The sequence below is a fragment of the Lampetra planeri genome, chromosome 23 (assembly GCF_965212315.1).
Source record: "Lampetra planeri chromosome 23, kcLamPlan1.2.h2, whole genome shotgun sequence".
Lineage (NCBI taxonomy): Eukaryota > Metazoa > Chordata > Hyperoartia > Petromyzontiformes > Petromyzontidae > Lampetra > Lampetra planeri.
Window position 1 is genome coordinate 1,572,660 of NC_136129.1, and position 20,933 is coordinate 1,593,592.

The 20,933-nt window shown below is 49.7% G+C and overlaps 1 protein-coding gene across 3 annotated transcripts in view; it reads left to right on the forward strand.

The window, feature by feature from the left end:
- LOC144726211 (myb-related protein A-like) overlaps nucleotides 1-19,801 on the forward strand; it is a 32,469-nt gene extending 12,668 nt beyond the window's left edge. For 2 of the 3 annotated variants that reach the window (XM_078604726.1, XM_078604728.1), the window contains exons 7-17: nucleotides 3,478-3,673; nucleotides 3,936-4,007; nucleotides 4,503-4,790; nucleotides 5,260-5,385; nucleotides 5,985-6,218; nucleotides 7,632-7,777; nucleotides 8,771-8,882; nucleotides 10,033-10,158; nucleotides 13,250-13,378; nucleotides 15,985-16,104; nucleotides 18,730-19,801. In XM_078604726.1, the coding sequence (XP_078460852.1) occupies nucleotides 3,478-3,673; nucleotides 3,936-4,007; nucleotides 4,503-4,790; nucleotides 5,260-5,385; nucleotides 5,985-6,218; nucleotides 7,632-7,777; nucleotides 8,771-8,882; nucleotides 10,033-10,158; nucleotides 13,250-13,378; nucleotides 15,985-16,104; nucleotides 18,730-18,843 (1,663 nt within the window). In that variant the 3' untranslated portion in view covers nucleotides 18,844-19,801. The remainder of the gene's footprint in view (nucleotides 1-3,477; nucleotides 3,674-3,935; nucleotides 4,008-4,502; nucleotides 4,791-5,259; nucleotides 5,386-5,984; nucleotides 6,219-7,631; nucleotides 7,778-8,770; nucleotides 8,883-10,032; nucleotides 10,159-13,249; nucleotides 13,379-15,984; nucleotides 16,105-18,729) is intronic. The other variant, XM_078604727.1, reaches the window with a different exon arrangement.
- The last annotated feature ends 1,132 nt before the right edge of the window (nucleotides 19,802-20,933 follow it).

Consider the following 20,933-nt stretch of genomic DNA (forward strand, 5'->3'; position numbering starts at 1 on the left):
TCTAACTCGCGCACACGAACCGGGTATCATGCCTTACACAATCCGCTTTTCCAAAACAAGTTCCTTGTTTCTCGTGACATGACCATAGTAGGCTAGCTTTCTTGATTTTATCACCTCTCACAGTTTTCTTTCAACATCAGCTTTCTCTAGAACCCATCCATTTGTTTTCTTTTCATTCCACGATACGCGTAGTAATATCCACCCGAGTGCTTACATTTCAAAGGCGTTTATTCGTGCCTCGTCGTTCTTCTCTCACCGTTCATCACTTATTGCCATCGCACAAATAGCTCTGCAGCATCATCCGCTTCTGCGGGGCCGTTCTCTGATAACACCGAGGGTTGCTCACATTGCTCTGCGGGAGGTCCGAATGAACGCTTCTTTTTCTCGTGACGCGGCGATACCGACGGCACGATCTGGATAAAGTTGGGGAGAAATACAAAATACCCAAAAAAAAATATTTTTGTTCAGGTTCTTGCTTGCAAAGAGGCAGTGTGCCTCAATGGCCTTTCATTTGTAACAATTGTAATTTGTGTAATGAGCGACTTCCGCGACACGTCGTGTAGAGGGTGCTCTTCTTTATTCCACGTACGGTCACAGCACAGGCCAACGTTATCGGCTTCCTCTCCAAGTACACACTTATCTATTACGTTCTACAGACTACACACACGGTTGATCACACGGCGGGTTCCGCCCGTCCGCTCCCGGTCTCGCCGCTGGCTGACGGCGTGCCGGGGAGGGCGGTGGAACTCCGCAGGAGATCCACCACGTGGCCGAACGACGGAGAGAGATGATGGCGAGCAGCGACGCAGTCCGGACCCAAGACTCCACACACCGAGTCCGCTTCCGCTTGTATTGCCGCAGGCGCGGCTAGGCTCCGCCTCCGGCCACGCCCTCTCGTGAAACTTTCTAGCCGTTCTTGGAGTTTCTCGGCCGGCCCTGCCCTTCACCTTTGGCCTAGATACCTCTCCCTTTGGGGATTGGATAATGTTTATAATGGTGCCTGTACCCGTGCTTCCCTTTTCCAACCAGTAGATGTCACTATCTCATTACATTTGTAAGAAAATTAAATAATCCAGGAAATTCTAGATTTGAAGCTTTCGTGACTGCAATGATTCATATTCTCAGGTTTTTTTCGGTAAAGTCACGTAGGTAAAACATTAAAAGTAATGAAAGTAAAATAAAACAAAACAAAAATAAAAATAAAATTCACGACGTTTCGGAGGCAACACAAGTCTCCGTCATCAGGTGGGACCGTCACAGCCAGATTAGCTGCATCAAGTGAAGCAATGATTCAAGATGTAATCCCTTATAAGCAAGTTGAAGGGGGGAGGAGAGGGGGGGGGGAGTTCATCAGAATGTGGTAGCCAATGAATGGAACGTATCGGGAGGGAGGGGGGTGGGAGGGGGAGGGAGCCAACAAAACATTTGGCGACGGCTTGGACGCGGCTGCTGCGCACGCCAACACAATGGGCAGAGAGGGGGGAGGGGAGGTCTGATACACATGATAGAACAAAGGAACGAAAATGCCCATGTTTATACCAATGCAGGCTGAAAAATGAAGAGAGTACTGTTAAAAATAACTGGGGATGTTAACACTCGGTGAAGTAAATTAAAATAGTGCCTGTCAGATAAGATGGTCCAAAAAGTGTAATTAAGTCTTTTTTGCGTGGTTAATAACATCTTTCCAGTGATTACTGAGTTTGTACCCATCATCACGGTTGAAATTATGTCTGTGTTTGTATATTTGTATGGCTTCGTGTACAAACCTTTGATGGTAGCCAGGAGGCTTGCAGAGAACCTTGGTCTCGGAAAAGACAATTTCATGAGAGCCCGCCGAGTTGTAGCAATGATCGGCAACGGCCGAAGAATCAGTTCTGCCGTGTTTCAGATCTGACTTGTGCTCGCGGACACGATCAGCAACATGACGTTTTGTTTCTCCAATGTAGCAATCACCACAAATGCAACTCAATTTGTAGACTCCAGGATACTGTAAGTCAGGAACGACATCCTTCACAGATGGAATCAGATCACGGATTTTATGCACTGTGCTGAATCGGACTTGGATCTTATGTTTGTTTAGAATTTTGGAGATCTTTTTGGTCACGCCTGCTATGTATGGTAACGTGATAGTCGCCAAATGTTTTGTTGGCTCCCTCCCCCTCCCACCCCCCTCCCTCCCGATACGTTCCATTCATTGGCTACCACATTCTGATGAACTCCCCCCCCCCCCCTCTCCTCCCCCCTTCAACTTGCTTATAAGGGATTACATCTTGAATCATTGCTTCACTTGATGCAGCTAATCTGGCTGTGACGGTCCCACCTGATGACGGAGACTTGTGTTGCCTCCGAAACGTCGTGAATTTTATTTTTATTTTTGTTTTGTTTTATTTTACTTTCATTACTTTTAATGTTTTACCTACGTGACTTTACCGAAAAAACCTGAGAATATAATCCAGGAAAGCTGAAATGTAATATCTGGCAAGTCGAGGCAGTGTCCTCTTCTACCAACAATTTGCACACACCTGTGTGCTCACCCTCGGGGGATGGACTCGATGGGAATTTTCAGCACTCGGACGCTGGATGCCGAAGGTGGCTGCGCGTGGCTTACAACATCAGATTTGTATTTAACAACACGCTGCGGTGGTGAGATGTTATCTTCCTCGCCTGGTATGCAGGAGGTCGTGGGTTCAATCCCAACCCTGACGTCTATGTTTGGAGTTCGCATGTTCTCCCCGTGGTCGTGTGGATTTTTCTCCGGGTCCTCTGGTTTTACCCTCCACATTTAGAATCCATGTGCGTTTAGAGTATTTGGCGGCTATAAATTCCCACGTGATAAGCCACTCCGTTGAGCTATAATTTGTGGCCTGGTCGCTTCTGAAAAAGAGCCACATACCTCAGTGGACCTCACCTGGTTAATAGAATAGTTTAGTTTAAGATGTGCATTATTGAATGCACAAAGCAAAAAACCAGAACTGATCCTGTGGCCATTTTGTCATTTTACGCCAGAAAATGAAAGAACTCAGAAAATGTCACCATCCCAACAGCCAAGACAGAACTGTTTAATCAAGCTTACGATGTATGAATACTGCAGACTTGTGTTATTATGAGTTGCGTGTTTAGAAATGTACCTGCTTACTTGCTCTTCAACAGGCAGCATTGAAATGAAGTCTCAACTGTACATCAGTTTTGTTACCATTAGGACAGGAGAGCCATCCACATTGCCTTCCGCGACGTGCTTTTGGGAGCCCCATATATCTCGAGGACTTGTACAAAATGGGGACCCTTTACCACTTGCCTAGAGGCAATTAAAAACTGTAAATGATGAGCAAACCCATCACAACATAAAAAAAATTGAGTGCAGGCTGGAACACCCGTTGATTTAACAACACACGAAGATGCGTATTGCACGTGTACAGCCGTACCCAGCCTTACAAACGCCACATCTGCCGGAAACCGTGTCTGTCGCTCTGTGCTCAGGACGGACAACGCCATCAAAAACCACTGGAACTCGACCATGAGGCGGAAGGTGGAGAAGATGGGCTACCCGACGGAGAACACGGTGCCCGCGGGCCTGGCAGCCGCACCGCAACCGCACGTGCCATTCGTCCTGATGTGCCCGTCCTCGCGGAGCGGCTCCACGCTGCAGTGCATCCAGATCAGCGACTCGCACTCGGTACGGGCACATGCGGTGAACGTAAACGCGGAACACGCGCCACATGTGTAAACGCGGTATGCACATGCGGTACACGCAGTACGCGCACGCAGTACGCACGGTAAACGGAGTACGCATGGTACATGGGGTACACATGCGGCGCACACGGTACGCACGCAGAGTATACACGGTGCACGCGGTACACATGTGCGTTGTACGCGGTACACGTCGTGTAACACATGGTGCTCTTCGCATGGCTTGCCCACACGTGTGCACTTTGCAGCAATACCCGTTGGTGCTTTACACAAGTGCCACTGCCAGCCAGCAAGTTGATGGCATGGAAGTGGACACCGAGGTGAGACGCGCAGTGCGCACCAACACAAACACGACGAGTGTTTTGTTTTTACTTCCTTGGGGAGTGCAGAGGAAAAGTAAATTAATGAATACATAAAATGCCACCGGTGCTAGATGATACATTGTTCTCTTTGAGAGGGACCGGCAGAACTGTCACTACCCAACGTGTGCTCTTAACATCCAGGTCGTTGATTAGTCGACTTGAGCCACTTGGCCTGCGAACCCAGTCCAGATGTTTTACTTGTCGGTGCCACACGAGGAGGCGGAACTTTTATCGGTTCCAAATTCTGTACGTGGCCAATAACATCGAATGGGCAGTGTTATCAAGTGCTGTAAATTCACCCGTGTTAGCCGTATATATATCAGCCGCCTCAAGTAAGTTGGTACGACCACCATGGTGCCCATTTCTGCTCTGGGCCGCCCGTGGATTAATTGTTGAGTGGGTGGGCGTAGATGACCGTTGGCCGCCTCCGTTGACTGAGAGAGCTTCTTTCAGCAGCCGGAGCCGAAGCCTGACATGACGGTGGCGTCCGAGCGGTGCGCCGAGGCCTTGGTTTGCCCACTACCGGTGCCGCAGCAGCATCAGCTGGAGGAGCTACCATTGCCCGCGCCGGTGGCCATGGTCGGGGTAAAGCCGCAAAGCGAGCTGGCTGTGGGTGAGGTGGTGCCGACGACCGAGGACGAGGAGGCCGCAAACCAGCTGGTGCTGGTGGACGGCGCGGAGGGCTTGTCTCCGCTCAAGGCCATCTCCGAGTTCGCCGACGCGCTGCAGTTCATCGAGTCGGTACGTCCTCGTCACCACGGCGCCTCTGTCCCCGCACACTGTAACGTTATGGTCACTGCGAGGCGTCGTACCCGTCTTGTCTCTCGGTGATTGTCTCGTCACGTCTTTTGCAATTGTCTCGTTGCTTGCATAATTGTGACTGGCGCGTTATGTCTCTGACTGTGTCTTCTTGCGTTCCTGTGACTCGTCATGTCCCTGTGACTGTCTTGTCGCGTCCCTATTGCTGTGTATCGTTGTGTCTTTATAAATGTTTCGCGTTGCATCCCTGCGGCTTTCTCATCATGTCTCTGTAACTGTGTGAGTCATGTCTGTAACTGTCTCAACGTGTCTGTAACTGTCGTGTCTGTAACTGTGTCGCGTCATGTCTGTAACTGTCTCGACGTGTCTTTATCTGTCGCGTCCCTGTGACTGCTTCTCGTCGCGTCCCGGTGACTATCACGTCGTATCTACCTGCGCTTGTGTCTGGCAGGAAATGCTTTTCGATGACTCGACCTCGCTGGGAGAGATCTATGAGCTGGCCGAGCTGGTAGAAGAGACGGTCAACCCCAGCGCTGCCCCACAGCCGCCTGTGATCGATGTTCATCCCAGCACGCCCGTACGTCGCGGCGCAGCCACGCACTCACACAGTCTCTCTCTCCCCCCCTCTCCGTCTCTTCCCTCCCTCACCTGGTTCAGCACCTCTCCTACCGGTGTTACCCCTTAGCACAATGTTCTTGACTCATCTTCAGAGGGGGGGCCACTTTCGCCGATAAGACATCATCAGTGTGAGGAGGGCCGCCACACATTTGATGATATGGGGGAGGGGTGTTTTCACTATTTGTGTATTGTCGGGGGCCGCAACCAGTGGCCGTCAGTGGCCCCCGGCCCTTGCAATGAAGAGCACAGCCTTTGGCACACGTGATTTTTCTGTGGGTGTACTCTGGTTTCCTCCCACGTGCATAAATAACACTCGAAGGGAGTTGGCCAAGCATCCCAATATAGGACTATAGTTTACAATTATTGGCGCCGGTTCTGACTGCTTCCCACTTTGGCTGCGGTGTCTTCCGTGCCTCCGTGTGCCACACGAAACAAGCGCACGTTGCACATTTCCGCAAAGATTAATCTGCGATTTTCAAGAACAACGGCTTACAAACATAAAGCGGTGTTATTGCTATTACATGTGACATTGACCCTTGCCTTGTATTCCATTCCCAGGCCAACTCGAAGCAACTGCCGCAAATTACTCCCGAGGCGGAAGTGCCTCTGCTGACGACGCCCTCGGTCACCGTCAAGTTCAGCAGCCCTCCCACCATCCTGAGGCGCAGGAGCGTGCGCGGGGTCAGCCACTCCTCCCCAGCCTTCTCGTCGTCGCTGTTGGACGAGATGAGCGAACTGCAGGACACTCCCAAAAGCACGCCCCTCAAGAAGCTCTCCTTCTCCCCGTCGCAGGTAGCACGGCCCCCCACCCTCTTTGCCACTGACAGCGGAGGTCCCGTCATCTGCTGCTTCTTGGCCTCGTTAACGTCTCGCCGCGGTGGGGAGATGTTAACTACCTCACCTGGTATGGAGGAGGTTGTGGGTTTGATCAAAACCCTGATGCCTGTTGTATGTTTGGAGTTTGCGTGCTCTATCACTTCACGAAACGTCACGCGACACAGATCCCCATATTGGCAGCTGTCCCTGCGCAGCCCAAGGTGACTCGACACCTGGCTCGGCATTAGTCTGCCAGGAGGGGGAGATGATCTTGCAACTTTTGTTATTTGGACGTATTGTCGGTACACCGGTGCAGCATAACACACCGGTCCCTGTAAAACAGTCTGAAATCGAAATTTGAATTTTAATATTAATTTTAGAACTTTCGTGACTGCAGGAATTATTATTTGGTTTTTTCGGTTAAGTCACATCTAAAGATAAAATAATAAATTAAATTAAATAATAGAATACGACGTTTCGATTGCAACACAAGCAATCATCATCAGGTATCATGAAATAGCGACATAAAATATAACCAGAAAACTATAGACAGACATATTAGCAGACAGATATTACCAAGATACATAGCGAGAGTAACACAGGTAACAGAGAGGGGTGATCGTCTCTGTGTGGTGGCCTTAAATAGACAGGGGGGGGGGGCGGAGGCAGAGAGAGGGAGGGGGGTAGAGAAAAAATTAGCATATCAATTGGTGCTGCAAGAACGATTACACGGCAAGCAAGCCTGAAAATCAGGAGAAAGACACACTAAAATTAAATAACCTAGTAAAATATCGAAATGTAATGTAATACAACACAGAGGGTCGGTCAACACACAATTAACGCATAGCCTGGTTGATTACGTATTTCAAAGATTGCTAAGTTAGAATTTGAGTGTGAACATTCTAAAGAGGACACAGGCAGAGAAAACAAGTCGCCAGAGAGAGAGAAAAAGATAAGCTTAAAACTTCCCCGTAGAAGTGGTTCAATCTTAATTTTAGAACTTTCGTGACTGCAGGAATTATTATTTGGTTCTTTCGGTTAAGTCACGTCTAAAGATAAAATAATAAATTAAATTAAATAATATAATTTTAAGTCTGTGCACCACCGTTGTACTGCCAATACGTTCATTTCTTGGACACTTCTTGGTTCTTTCGGCAAAGTCACGTAGAAGGGAAGTAATAAAATAATAAAAATAAAACATAAATAAAACATTATTATGTTTTATTTTTATTATTTTATTACTTCCCTTCTACGTGACTTTACCGAAAGAACCAAGAAGATGAATCCCTGCAGTCACGAAAGCTTTAAATCGAAATTCTTGGACACTGTTAGCCTCGAGCCAGACATTGCGTGATTGGCGCTGCTGCGTGGTTGTGCCCGTGCGTGCAGTTTCTGAACGTGAAGGTGCTGGACGGCATCCGCTTGGATTCGGGCCCGTCGCTCACCTCTACCCCTGTGTGCAGCCACAAGGTGGAAGTGACCACGCCACTGCAGAGGGACCACACGCCGAAGCCCTCCAAGGGTGGTGGCAAAGCGTACGTTGCCTCTGCCCTGTTCCTCCGTCACCTCTGATCCTCCACCCCCTCTGATCCTCCACCCCTCTCTTCCTCCACCCCTCTGATCCTCCACTCCTCTGTTCCTCCACCCCTCTGTTCTGTTCCTCCACCCCTCTGTTCCTCCACCCCTCTGTTCTGTTCCTCCACCCCTCTGTCCCTTTACCCCTCTGTTCTGTCCCTTTACCCCTCTGTTCTGTTCCTCCACCCCTCTGATCCTCCACCCCTCTGATCCTCCACCCCTCTGTTCCATCCCTCTGTTTCTACTTTTCCCTGTTCCTTCCTGGTGTAGCTACATTTCTCATTCTCAATGTGAATGTTTGATATTGAGGTTCATCGCATGACAGGCATTGTGTGAGCTGAAATTTAGTCAAATTGATAGGAGAACCAAATTTATTGTGAAGGATTTTTTTCGTGTGCAGTTGAGAACATCACCACACCTGAGATCCCGGCCGGTTTCATCTTGGATGGCTGAAATCCAGATCCAAACCCAGGATATCAGTGGTGCCGGCTCAGCTAACCTAGTAACCTCGCCACCTTGGGACATTCCTATTCTTTGCAAGTGAACCCTTTCACCGTTCCGAGGCGTCTGCAAGTTGCAGGGTGGTGGGTGTCCCGTTCACCACTAAATCTCAGAACTTGCGAGCGGCCCAGCGTTAATTTTATTTAGAGAAGCGTAACACCGTTGTTTTTAAAGACATTGTTCCTCACTGCAGAAAACCATAGCGACATGACCGCCGCCACTCTACAATAGCTGGCAGCCAAACTGTGCCACATGCCCCCCTCCCGCATGGCCTTGTGGGAGCCTCGGTACCGAAAAAGTTGTTTTATTTTAGTTTTTCTTCTGGTGTCATTTGATGATGTGCACGCACGTCACCGGAACGGAATCAGAAGAAAACTGATGATGTACACGGCCATGAACGTTTCTGCCGTACGAGATGACGCGGGAGGCCTTTCTTTTGTCACCGCTGACAGCTACCGCACTCTCAACATCCGGCGCTCCATTCTGGGACCGCCTCGCACCCCCACGCCGTTCAAGAAAGCGCTGGCAGCCCAGGAGAGCAAGTACGGCCCCCTCAAGCTGATGGTGAGGACAATGATGACCCCGTGGTCGCCTTTTTATTAAGCGTTTGCTTTCACACTCGCCGTACGCCGACCTGTAGTAAACTGTAAAAACTATTAAACTATCTTCTATTTTACCGGGTAAGGGCCCCACTGAGCTATGTGCCTCTTTCTCAGAAGTGACCTGGCCATTGCAAATGATAGCTCAACGAAGTGGCTTATCATTGTCATGTGGAAATTTATAGCAGCAAAATACTCTAAAACACATTTCTAAATGTGGAGGGAAAAGCCGGAGTACCCGGAGAAAAATCCACGCGACCACAGGGAGACACATGCAAACTCCACATATACATGCATCAGGGTCTGGATCGAATCCACGACCTCCTGTATACTAGACGAGGTATATAACATCTTGCCACCGCAGCAGGCTCACAAGTGATCATCAGCATCTGTAGTCATGATATGTGTGCCTACAGCCCATTTGTTAATCGGCTGCTGGATGATGGCCTCGTCTGTGCGGGTCTTGGGCTGACCATACTTCAGTGTAGGTTTGTGCAGGAGGCGAGAATAGATGTGGTCGTGTAAAGGTGCAGTTCAACAATGGATGTTGCTGCAATGCCCTCTGCTGCCCACCACGCAAGCCCCACAGCTTAGAACACTTGTGCATCGTGGTTTGCCCATCCAAGGACTATCCGGGCTCTCAATCCCATCTGGATTCTGAGAGATTTGGCAAGATTGGGCGCATTCAAGGTGGTTTGGTAAAATGGAGTAATGACAAGTTGAAAAAAAAATTCTGTTTCTAGATCTCATATTACAACAACAGCAAAGCAGTCCTGACGATGGCGTTGTCCCCCCGTGACTCAATCTGGTGCACAGCAACAACACGTGGATTGGCGAACGTTCTCTTACAAGGCTGTAGCACAGAGCCCCACGTGGTTTGGGTAATTCGATGATACATGGCAGGAGTATGATGGCACCAAGGTGGCGCAGCGGTAACACTGCGCACGCGCTATGTGTGTGTAATATCGCTCATTTCCATTGCTGTTACCCTTTACCAAGGAAAGCCTCACTCGGCCTCAAGACACTTTTTTTCAGGATGGTTCCTGCCAAGTTTTTGCATACGGGAGCGATGGTGCTGCGTGTATAATTCCATTGCGTAATTGGGTCGTTTGCAGCCTCAGACACCTTCTCAGCTGGAGCAGGACCTGCTGGAGGTGCTGGAGAAGGATGTGTCCTCGTTGCAGGACACGCCAGGAAGATTCACCGGCCTCTGTTCGGCCAAAACCGGTAACCCCTGGAAGGTGAGCACCTTCACCACACAGCGATTGCAGCGCCGCGGTGGGTAGGAGATGTTAACTCCCTCGCCTGGTATGTAGAAGGTTGTGGGTTCGATCCCGTACCCTGACACCTGCTGTTTATTTGGAGTTTGCGTGTTTCTCTCCCCGTGACTGCGTGGATTTTACTCCAGGTCCTCGGGCTTTTCCCTTCCACATTTGGAATCGACGTGCATTTACAGTATTTGGCTGCTAAACATTTCCACGTGACGAGCCACTTTTGTTGAGCTATCATTTGTGGCCAAGTCGCTTCTGAAAAAGAGCTATACAGCTCAGTGGGCCTCACCTGGTAAAATAAACAGTTTAGTTTCTATTTAGTTTGCAGCGCTGCAAGGAGAAGGCTCCAGCGCCACCGCCTGAGGGCAGCTGGGGATGGGTAATAAATGCTGGGCAGCACTGTCCCTCCAGGCCACGCGTTTCTCATTTGAGCTTCAGCGTAAAGGGCTCCGAGGCGCATTCATTGAAGTGAAGTGGTCCGCATAAATAAATAACACGCAGCAACCGTTGAGCGTCGCTCCAGAGAATATAAGCCACAAAATAATTAATCGAACATAATACCTTGTTCCCATATTTTTCTCTTGACATCAATAAATAAAAGTGCATTTTACACAACCCGTTGGCCACACGGCCTTCCGGGAGTGCACCTGAGCATCATCGGTTCAACACAAGCACACACTGGACCAGTTTCGACCTTCGGTGTCTCATCAGCAGAGTAAGGCTTGTTGTTGGAACCGATGTTGGTGAACCGACTGATATTTAGAGGCATTTACCCTCTATTTGCAATGGGTACTAGTTTGACGTAAAACTAGATGACACACAACACATAATAAGCAGATGTATAATGCCTTCGTCGCACTTACAAATTAAGAGTGACTCGTCGATACAGATGGATTGATCATTGTTCCGGAATCTTACGAGTATGGCAAAATTAGTGACCGAGTAGGAGACGTGCGAAGGCCGGGATGAGCAAGGGGGGGGGGGGGTTCAGTAATGAAGCAATGGGGGGGCTCACGTAAGCAACGTCCTCGGATCTGTCGGCACCGGACCAGAAGCGGCTCGGTGCCGTCAGCATTGGGGGTTGAGGCTTTGATGATGAATTGCCGACGTGACCATGCATCACCCTGAAGGTACCCATTAAGCCACCTGACACTGCTCGCTCACGTTATTAAAGATTATTCGCCGCCGCCGCACCTCTCATTCTTCTTTCTCTTATTCCGGTCAGGTGGCTCAGCGGTAGAGCGAGCGGCTCTCAATTTCAAGGTTGAGAGAAGTTACAATCCTAGTTGAGGGTTGACTTTGGACAATCATTCCTTCCGGAGTCGACAAAACAAGTAGCAATTATTTGGGGAAGTTGACGTTGGTTGTCCTATGGACAACATAAACGAGACCCCGTCATAGGAATGTGGAAGTTCCACCAACAGCTGCAGAAAATGGTGCAGAACTGCTCGTGAAGTACCTTCATTTGCCTCTCGTCCGCTCTAAGCGTTGCACGGCATTCAATCTGCTGGATATTTGCCTTGCCGTCCAATATCCAAAAGCATTTATTTAATCTGGCAAACAAAATAATAGTGTGTGTATGTCCTGGTGCTCACGGTCAGACGATTGACCCTCTACTTCATGGCTTGTTTTAATTACTGGTGGCTGCCCAGATTCATAAAACCGGGACCGTAGTGATGTTGGCTCATGGGGTTGACATGCCATTAACCTTTTAGCTATTCACAGACACTTCCACATTGCTCTTCACAACAATTAGCTCGCTCGCTGTTAATAGGAGGTGGTTACTCGGTAGATCAGAGGTCAAGAGTGCTGAGCTGGCACCGCTGACATCGTGGGTTCCAATCCAAGAAGCCATTCATAATTAAACCTACAAATTTTTATTTTACCAGGTCTGGTCCACACTGATCTATATTATAGCTCTTTTTCAGAAGCGACCTGGCTATCAAAAATGATAGCTCAACGAAGTGGCTTATCACTTGGAAATGTATAGCAACCAAATACTCTGCAAATGCATGAATCTAAATGTGGAGGGAAAAACTGAAGGAACCAGAAAAAAATCCACACAGCCACGGGGAGAGAGACACTGCAAATTCCAAATATACAGCAGGCATCAGGGTCGGAATCAAACCCACGACCCCCTGCATACCAGGCGAAGTAGTTAACATCTCGCCACCGTGACCCACGCAAAAAAGACATTGCATTAAATTTCGTTCGGAACTTCATTTCAGCAAATTCCACCTCTAAGAATCAAACCCTATACAAATATATCGTTTTAACTCTCCTGTGAAGAACAAAATTCCGTCAAGTGGGGGGGTGGAAGTGTGCTCGCCCCCCCCTGGTGTTCTCTGAATCTCCAAAGGTAGCGCTGTGGTGTCGGATTCCGTGGGCCGCTTGACCATGAAGGGTTCTTGTGCTGCTCTGCTGCTAGGCATCCGAATGGGATATTTCGGCTTGTGACGTGAAACCAAGAGGACAATTTAGGGAAGGTCATTTGGAAACATTTTTAAAATGTACCTTCAGCCAGTATGAATCTTGTCAGTTGCACAAAGGGCAGCGCTGCTTGCATCCACAGCAAAAAGCGCACCCGTGCCCTCGGCTGAGCCAAACGAGTTGTAAATCAAGCGTGCGATTGATTGACGACTGAAAGAAAGGATGAAGCCCCCCCCACCCCCGTGAGCTCACCACCGTGTAACGTTTGGATTTAAACCGTAGCTTTAATAATAAGTAATAATTCAAATTTAGAAAGCTCATTCCATTCCAGGATCCCAATGCGCAATGCTTAAAAAGCATGAAAAAATTACAGAACCAGGCCAACTGACCAAACTAAAGAGGGAAGGCCAGTTTAAAGAGATGGGTTTCCAAAGCAGACTTAAACATATCTACCGACTGCGGTTGCCTGATTTCAAGTGGCAAGGCGTTCCACAGAGCGCACACCGACGCGACGGGTGGTGAGTGAAATCAAACCATTCGTTCTCTCGTACCGGCGCAGAGGAATTGCGTGCGGCTTCGCTGCGGGGTGCTTCTCTCTGTACTGAGCGGCGTGCCCTGGTGCTATTTGCAGGCCGACTTTCCCGCCAAGCGTGCTCGCAAGTCGCTGGCCCTCGACAAGATGGACACTGAGAACTGCTGCCATGTCCTGCCAACCAACGACCAAGCCGTCGTCAACCCTACCAGCAGCGTAACCAGCACGGTAACCAGAGTAGTGGCGAGCACAGTAACTTGCGTGGTAATCAGAGTGGTAACTAGCGGTAACCAGTGGTAACTTGTGTGGGAACTGGTGTGATAACCAACGCCATAACCGATGTGATAACCAATGGGTATCCATCACGGTAACCAGAGTGGTAACTAGTACAGTAATTGGCATGGTGACCAGACTGGTAACCATCAAGGTAACCACCACAGTAACCAGTGGTAGCTATCATGGTAACCAACGAACCAGTGCGGTAACTGGCACCCCACCCTCTTGGTCCTAGAGAAATAGCAATATGCAAAGGTGATGCTGCTGCCCGTACACAGCAGCAAGGCATGAATACCCATCATGCCCTGCATCGATGTTTTGCACACACAGTGCATCACGCCGTTCGAGAGAGCCCCGAAACACCGTTTGAAGACGAGCGTTAGGCCACGGTGTGCCAGCATCGCCAATCGTCGCTGATACCACTGGCAGGGCACACAGCTCGGGCAAATTGTTCGTGCCAGTCTGGTTGCCTTGCAGCTTGGTTGCGATATCCTGCCCTCGCGAGAGACGGACCAAGTGGAGCCCCCTCTCGTTAACCACCCTCTCGTTAGTCTTCCTCTCGTTAACCACCCTCTCGTTAGCCACCCTCTCGTTAGCCACCTTCTCGTTAGCCACCTTCTCGTTAACCACCCTCTTCCATGTGGTCCAATGATTGTTGTACAGCAACATCCCCATTCCCGTCTCCCCCCTTTCACGCGGTTTCGAAGACACGTCGTCGCTTCATTATGAACGCCACTCGCCGATTATTGCGTCGCCTCAACCCCGGCGCTCACGTCGGCGACGGCATCGTCCGCCCCCTCTCGTTATTCGTTGCCTCTCAGCCTTTGCCTCCATCACCACCGCCACCGCCCGCTACGACTCTACACAAACTACTTTGTGTCGCACATAAAGAAACTTACTGTACCATACAATATATTAGTAATGTACATTATTTAGGTGATTGTTTTTGTAGTGTACTGCATTTTATTGTACCCTGTATAATTTGTGTTAAAGTGCTGTACTCACATTACGAATGTACTACTAGTAAGTTAATGTAACGTTGTGGGTACGTCACGGATGAAGATGCGCGCGTTAACACAGCAGCGTCTCGGTACAACCTCCGTTGTCTTGTTTCAGCTCTCGTGGAAACATCGCTTTGATTGACGTCGTTTCGATATTCGTCCTCGTCGTCATCTTTCAATGACGCGCATCCCCGACGTAGAGCGGCGGGGCGCTACTGTTGCGGTCCCCGAATCTGCTTAGAGCAGCGGGGCGCTACTGTTGCGGTCCCCGACGTAGAGCGGCGGGGCGCTACTGTTGCGGTCCCCGACGTAGAGCGGCGGGGCGCTACTGTTGCGGTCCCCGAATCTGCTTACGTGCCGCCTTCGTTGGGTTTTCTCTCTGTCCAGCCGACGTTCTCGAATTGCTCGCCAAACCCGTGTTTCAAAACTCTCCAATCTTCTAATATCTGCCCCCGCCTGCCCGGCCTTCCTAGCGCCCTCGTTTTCGAAGAATGCAACACCCGCACGCGGTGCCGTTCATTATAAACCACTCCAGCGAGCGGCAGCCAAGCCACAGACGGCTTCACCAAGCTTCCTCCAAAGTGGTTTCTCTCCAACGGAATGCCTGCGCAGGCAAAGCCGTGCTTCAGAGATTGCCGTTCGGTGACATCAATCATCGGCGCGCATTGATCTTTCCCAACACCCACCGCCCTTTTGACTGCACTCGGGCCTGCTCACGCGCTGTGTAATGGGGGGGGGGGGTCTATAGGGACACGGAAACACGCGTGCGTTTACTACCTGTAGCGGCGATTCGCAACTCGGGTCCTCGCAACCAACCCCAACCCTTACCACGCGTTTGCGATCGCCAACGCTTTGTATGAATGCACAAATTAAGCCACTGCTGCACGAATGCTGTACCGTGAGGGGGGCATCTCATGGAAGGCCGGTTGAGAAACGCTTGCCCAGCTCTTGGGTGCGTTTTTCGGGTTCTGCCGCGCCCAGGATGTGGCGGCGAAACGTCAGGAAGTGCTGAACAACACCAGGGCAAAAACCGGAAAACAAATGGGAGAGCTGTTAAGGGCACTCACTTGTGGCCCATGGATCCCAGGGTTCTCTACAAAAGCTGGAAATAGAAGTCTTTGAAAACACACTGGAGGGGCTATACAGCACAACCGCCAACTCCTGCAGCGTAGCCTTCTCCTCCTTCCCCCGTCTCCTCCCTCCTTCTCGTTCCCCCTTCCCGTCTCCCCTTCTCGTCCCCCTTCTCTCCCTTCTGTCATACGTCCTGTAAGCAACAGTTTGTGTAGATATCATAGTTGAATATTAAGACCCTTCGACTAATCCTAGGCGGCAGTAGATGCTGTACAGATTTCAGAGATGCCGCCAGGGCGTGTGACGTGGATGATGGCGCACACATGTCGGCGGTGCGTTCTGATGGTTTGGGGTTTTGCCACAGTCGCAGTTTGGCGATTCTTTGATTTTCCATTTATGGAGCGATGTGTTGCGTCTCTCGTGCTACAGCGTAGTTAGCACCTGCTAGGATGGACCAATATTGTTGCTGCCCTGTTTCTGTTGAAGAGCCGAGCGAGGCACAAGAGGAGGGTGATGGGGGATGAGGCTGAGGAGAGTCCTCGCCAGCCGCTCACCCCGCTACGCACCTCGCTCCAGGACAACCTCTGCTGCAAGATGCCCATCCAGGTGACACACGCGTTCGCACGAAGATTTGCCGATGGCGAAACTACGACGTGCTGTACTATTCTACGATATACCGTACGATACACGATATGCCGTATCATACGATATACCATACGTTGCTAGGATGTGCCGTACAGTCCTATGATATGCCGTACGATGTGCCGTGTGATACTACGATATGCCGTACGGTGCGCCCTAGAGATACAGGTAGGTGACACAGTGGTAACACTGGATATCCGTAAAAATAGTGGACATCTGAGAAAAAGAGCTCAAGAGCTCATCGGATTCCTCTAGCGTAAATAAATATTCTGATTCTGAACGCTCGTTGCCAACACGGCAAGAGGGGCCTGGCTTCGATTCCTGATTCGAGTGCCTTTGTATGGAGTTTGTATGTTCTCCCCCTGTTCTGCAGTTCGAGTGGGAGTGTGAGAGTGTGCAGAGTTTGTATGTTCTCCCTGTGGCAGAGGGAGTGTGAGGGTGTGTGCAGAGTTTATTTTCTGCCTGTGGCAGAGGGAGAGTGTACAGAGTTTTTATGTTCTCCCTGTGGCAGAGAGGGTGGGAGTGTCAGTTTCATTTCAGTTTTCAGTTTCATGTATTAGGTATAACCCTGTGAGCCATGCGGCTCTTGACTCGGGTGCAACCGCAGCAAAACAAAAACATGAACAAGAAACATCTTAAAGTGACTACACGCAACAGGAAAATCCTGGAAAAAACAGTAAAGTCTTCCAGAAAAAAACACCGTATTTCAATGCTGTGTGCAAAAAATCCCAGGGATGCAAGTCAAACAATAACAACCATAAGACATTGTAGCTTAAAGTTATCAGGCTAACTCTGTACTACAAAAAACAAACATGGCTAAACCAAAACGTTTTCAAAATCAAAATTAAGCTATAATTTTTTTTTAACTGTGAGCATAGGAACTGTGATTCAAATTTAACAATCAATGAGATACATAACATGTACGACCAAACTTTGCAGCCATAGTTGGCTGCATGAGTCACTCCATAACAGCAGGAGTATCAGTAGCAGAATCTAATTTTTTCAATACACCTTTAATGATCACCACACTATAATAAACTCAAGACCATACTTTGCAGCGGTCATCCAGAACGATACATTTGATTTCAGGCCATTCTGAATAGCAGTGGCAGCTAGGGTTGTACAACTCCTCTAGAGCAGTTTTGAGTGAAGATCTCACAGGTAGTGATCCAAGTTGTAGTTTATTGGCGATAGCATTCCAGACCCTGGGGGCATCAACAGAAAATTCCCTTCCTCCAGTATTTGTACGGCAATAAGGAATGTGAAGCTGGTTAATGAGCGAAGACCTTAGGTCACATTTGTTCTTCGAAACAGTGATGAGATCCAGCAGGTAGTCTACTGATTTTTTTGTAAGTACATCGTGAATAAATAAGATCTGATGCACAAGCCATCGATCATTAAGAGAAGTTAAGTTTGACCCAATGTAGAGATCTCAGTGGTGGGTCCTATATGGGCAGTTCAATGCAAATCTTAAGGCCGAGTGATAAATTGAGTCAAGCTTCTTCAGTATAGTACTGGGGGCTGATTTATACACGATGTCACAGTAATCAAGTAGAGGCAGTATGGTAGCTTTTATCAATTCCAAGCGGAACATAGGGGGGAAGCAGTGCTTGTGTCGATACAGAAAACCAATTTTTACTTTAGTCTTTTTACCAATATAATCAATGTGAGTGAGTGTGAGTGCAGAGTTTGAATGTTCTCTCCCCGCTCTGCCACTGCGAAGCAGCGAGCTTGTCTCGCGATATGCATGCTCTGTGCGACTTGGCAATTTCCTTGTGGCTGGGACCATTCTCATATGTTATAATGAGCTGTCATTAGCCATAGTTCAGTTCAGTGCCGGAAAGCAACACTAATTACCTCCTTTTTTTCCCCACACAGCAGTGCATGCATGCTTTAATTGCACATACATGCTCTATTTGCACATGCACACTCATTGCAATCATGACATCGCTTAGCATAATTAGTTTGAATCACCTTTTGTGTGTGTTCTTCTTTGCATGCGTTTCATTATTGGGCTGCAATGCACCTCTTGCACCTGACACTGCCTGCTGCTTGAGAGTGAGCGACATTAATTACTTAATAAGATTCATTCACCCGGTGCAAAGCTTGTTGATTCAGATTTTTTCCATATTTTTGTTTTTTTCAGCTCCCAACTACTCTATTAATTATTTTCAGTTGAAGTAATAATGATGTTGTGCTGAAGGCACAATGTTGCCACACGTTGACTGACAATCTCCTGAGGTAGCTTGGTGGCACAGAGAGCTGAGGCCTGTGTCAGCATTGGGCCAGTACAGATGCCATCCTGGGTCTTACGATAATAATAATATTAATACTCACATTTATATATCGCACCCGTGAAGCAACACACGATCTTGTATTTGAGGGTAACAGCCCAGTCACCATTGGCTGCATCTACGATACATGATATATATAACGATGTTTTTATTCCACTTAAATGTGAGTGCAGCAGCAGCCATGGGATCTGACAGGGTAGCGAGGGTTGGTAACGGGGAGGTGCGGCGGTGACAATCTTTGACCCCCCCACCGCCGCCCCCCCCCCCCCCGCGTCTCATCCCCCCTCCTGCACAGATGAGCGAGGAGTGGGAGGCCGTGGCGTGCGGCAAGACGGAGGACCAAGTGTTGATGACGGAGAAGGCTCGCAGGATCCTGCACACCCTGCCTCCGCGGAGCCTGGTGCTGTGAGCGAGTGCCACCGCTAGGTTGGCGCCACCGCACAACCCCCCGTGACTCGTCCGCCCCTCTGTGCGCTTCGATTGCGACGTCACAGACATTCGCCCCCCCCCCCCCCCCCCCCTTCCCGATCGGCCGAGTGAGCGTTGACGCGCCAGGATTTTTTTCCGAAACGGCAGCGACTTTGGTTTCCCCGCCAAATCCCGCGCCGGCGTTCATTCTCTAGGTTAAGATGGTTGTGGGAGTTTTTAAATGGAGAACCCGGTAGCGGGATTGTTAACTGTAAGTGTAATGGGTTCAACTGAGTCGCAGACATAGACTTGGAGGCAACACATTTATTCAGTTCCAACACACGGGGTAACTTCCCCCTTAACAGAATAACAACCTATGGTGGTAACCACCAGGCTAACTACACTAGTTACCACGTAACTGCTACTACGGACCGGGACCAACAGCTTTGGCCCGAGTCCACGTGTTAGAGACTCGTTGAACGGAGAACGTAGACGAAGGGTTTCTTCCAGGATGAACAACAACCCTGGTCCCTCTCGGGACCCGGCTTATATTCTTTGTGGCGTGGACAGCTCTGCCCTTGGCCTCGTCCACCTTCCAGAATCCTCGGGAAATATCTAGGTCCCAATCACGTGACCACCCCTAGCCCCCTCTTGGGGCTCCTTTGTCAATTTAACTTGTCACGTGTCTTTCCGGGTCAACCAGAGTGCCATGGCCTCACAGAACCTCACCCTTTGGCCGGCACCCACACACCCTGTCCTGTAGGGTCGGCACTGCACGTAAAGCGTGGTGCCATCTCGCGCTATTATATTCAGCGTTCACCGGGCCCCTCTCGCGCCGGTACTACACCCACACCGCTGTGGTATCCGCGATGTCGCTACACCGCACGCCGTGCCCCTCTAGGGCCGGCACTGCACCCACCCAGCATGTTGACATCCAGCGATGTCACTACACAAGTGTAGTAATTACTCAGGAGGCTTGACGACGGGATCGGAGGCACACTTATTTATTAACACAACTTGTATACAGTTAGCGAGTATACACAGGACCTAAGGGGTAACGTCCCCTTACTCGGCTAACAGGGAGACACAACATCTAAGCCCCGCTAACCTAAGCCCAAGTCCTCCACTAGGGAGCTAGGGGAGGCTACCTGTCCCAGCCCTGGTCAAGCTGGGATCCGACCCCCTGAGTTCCCAGACCTGCTCGTCAGTCTGGGCTCTCGGGGCCACGCCACCGGCTTGCCCTGGTCGGCCCTTATAAGGACAGCGAGCCAGGGGAGCTCCGGGGCCTATTCTAGCTGGTCTTCCGTCTTCGCTGGTTAAAGCTGATACCTCGACCTCGAGCCCTCCGGCTCACCCCCTCTTATAGTCCGCGGCCCCCCCGGGAGGGGCCCGTGGGGGATGCAGGTGCGGACGTCGGTGTGGCCACCTCCTATGTGTACGGCCCTAACCACGCCCCTTGTGTTTGTTTGCCATCCGCTCCCATACACAATTACACCTCTACACAAGTATAAAAAAAGTATAAAGTCGCTAACGTAAAAGGATTTTAAGGATTTGTCGTTGGTTGTTAATTATCTCAGTGCCGTTTGAAGCGTGTCAAAAAACATTCCGTGAGTGATTTCCTGCTGGCATGAGCGTCGAGGCCGTGCTCTCCTCCTTTTTACAGCCCTGAGCTAGTGGTGGAAATTCCGCATTCCAATGCTGAGGACGTGTCTGTCCCTAGGACGACCGCTACTAACTTTTACCCCCCAATCATTTTATCGAGCCGGGCGGAACGACGTGGGGGAACCGAGTCACCGCTCAACCGGGATTTGAACTCTCAACCTTCTGCTTGCGAGCCGGTCGCCTTCTCAATGGGTTGTCTGCAGCAAGAGCTCCGTTATCCGGCATCCACGGAGGGTGCCAGTTAATCAGATATGCCGATTATTTATGGTCCACCAAATTGTCCAAGTACATAAAACTTTTCAAGAAAACAAAAACATTAAGCCTACATTTTAACTATGATATGGGAAATAACATCCACTTTTGCAGAGGTACTCACCGGTCCGTTGTGGAGCATTTTAAGTTCATTGTAGAGACGCAGTGGGTCCGTTT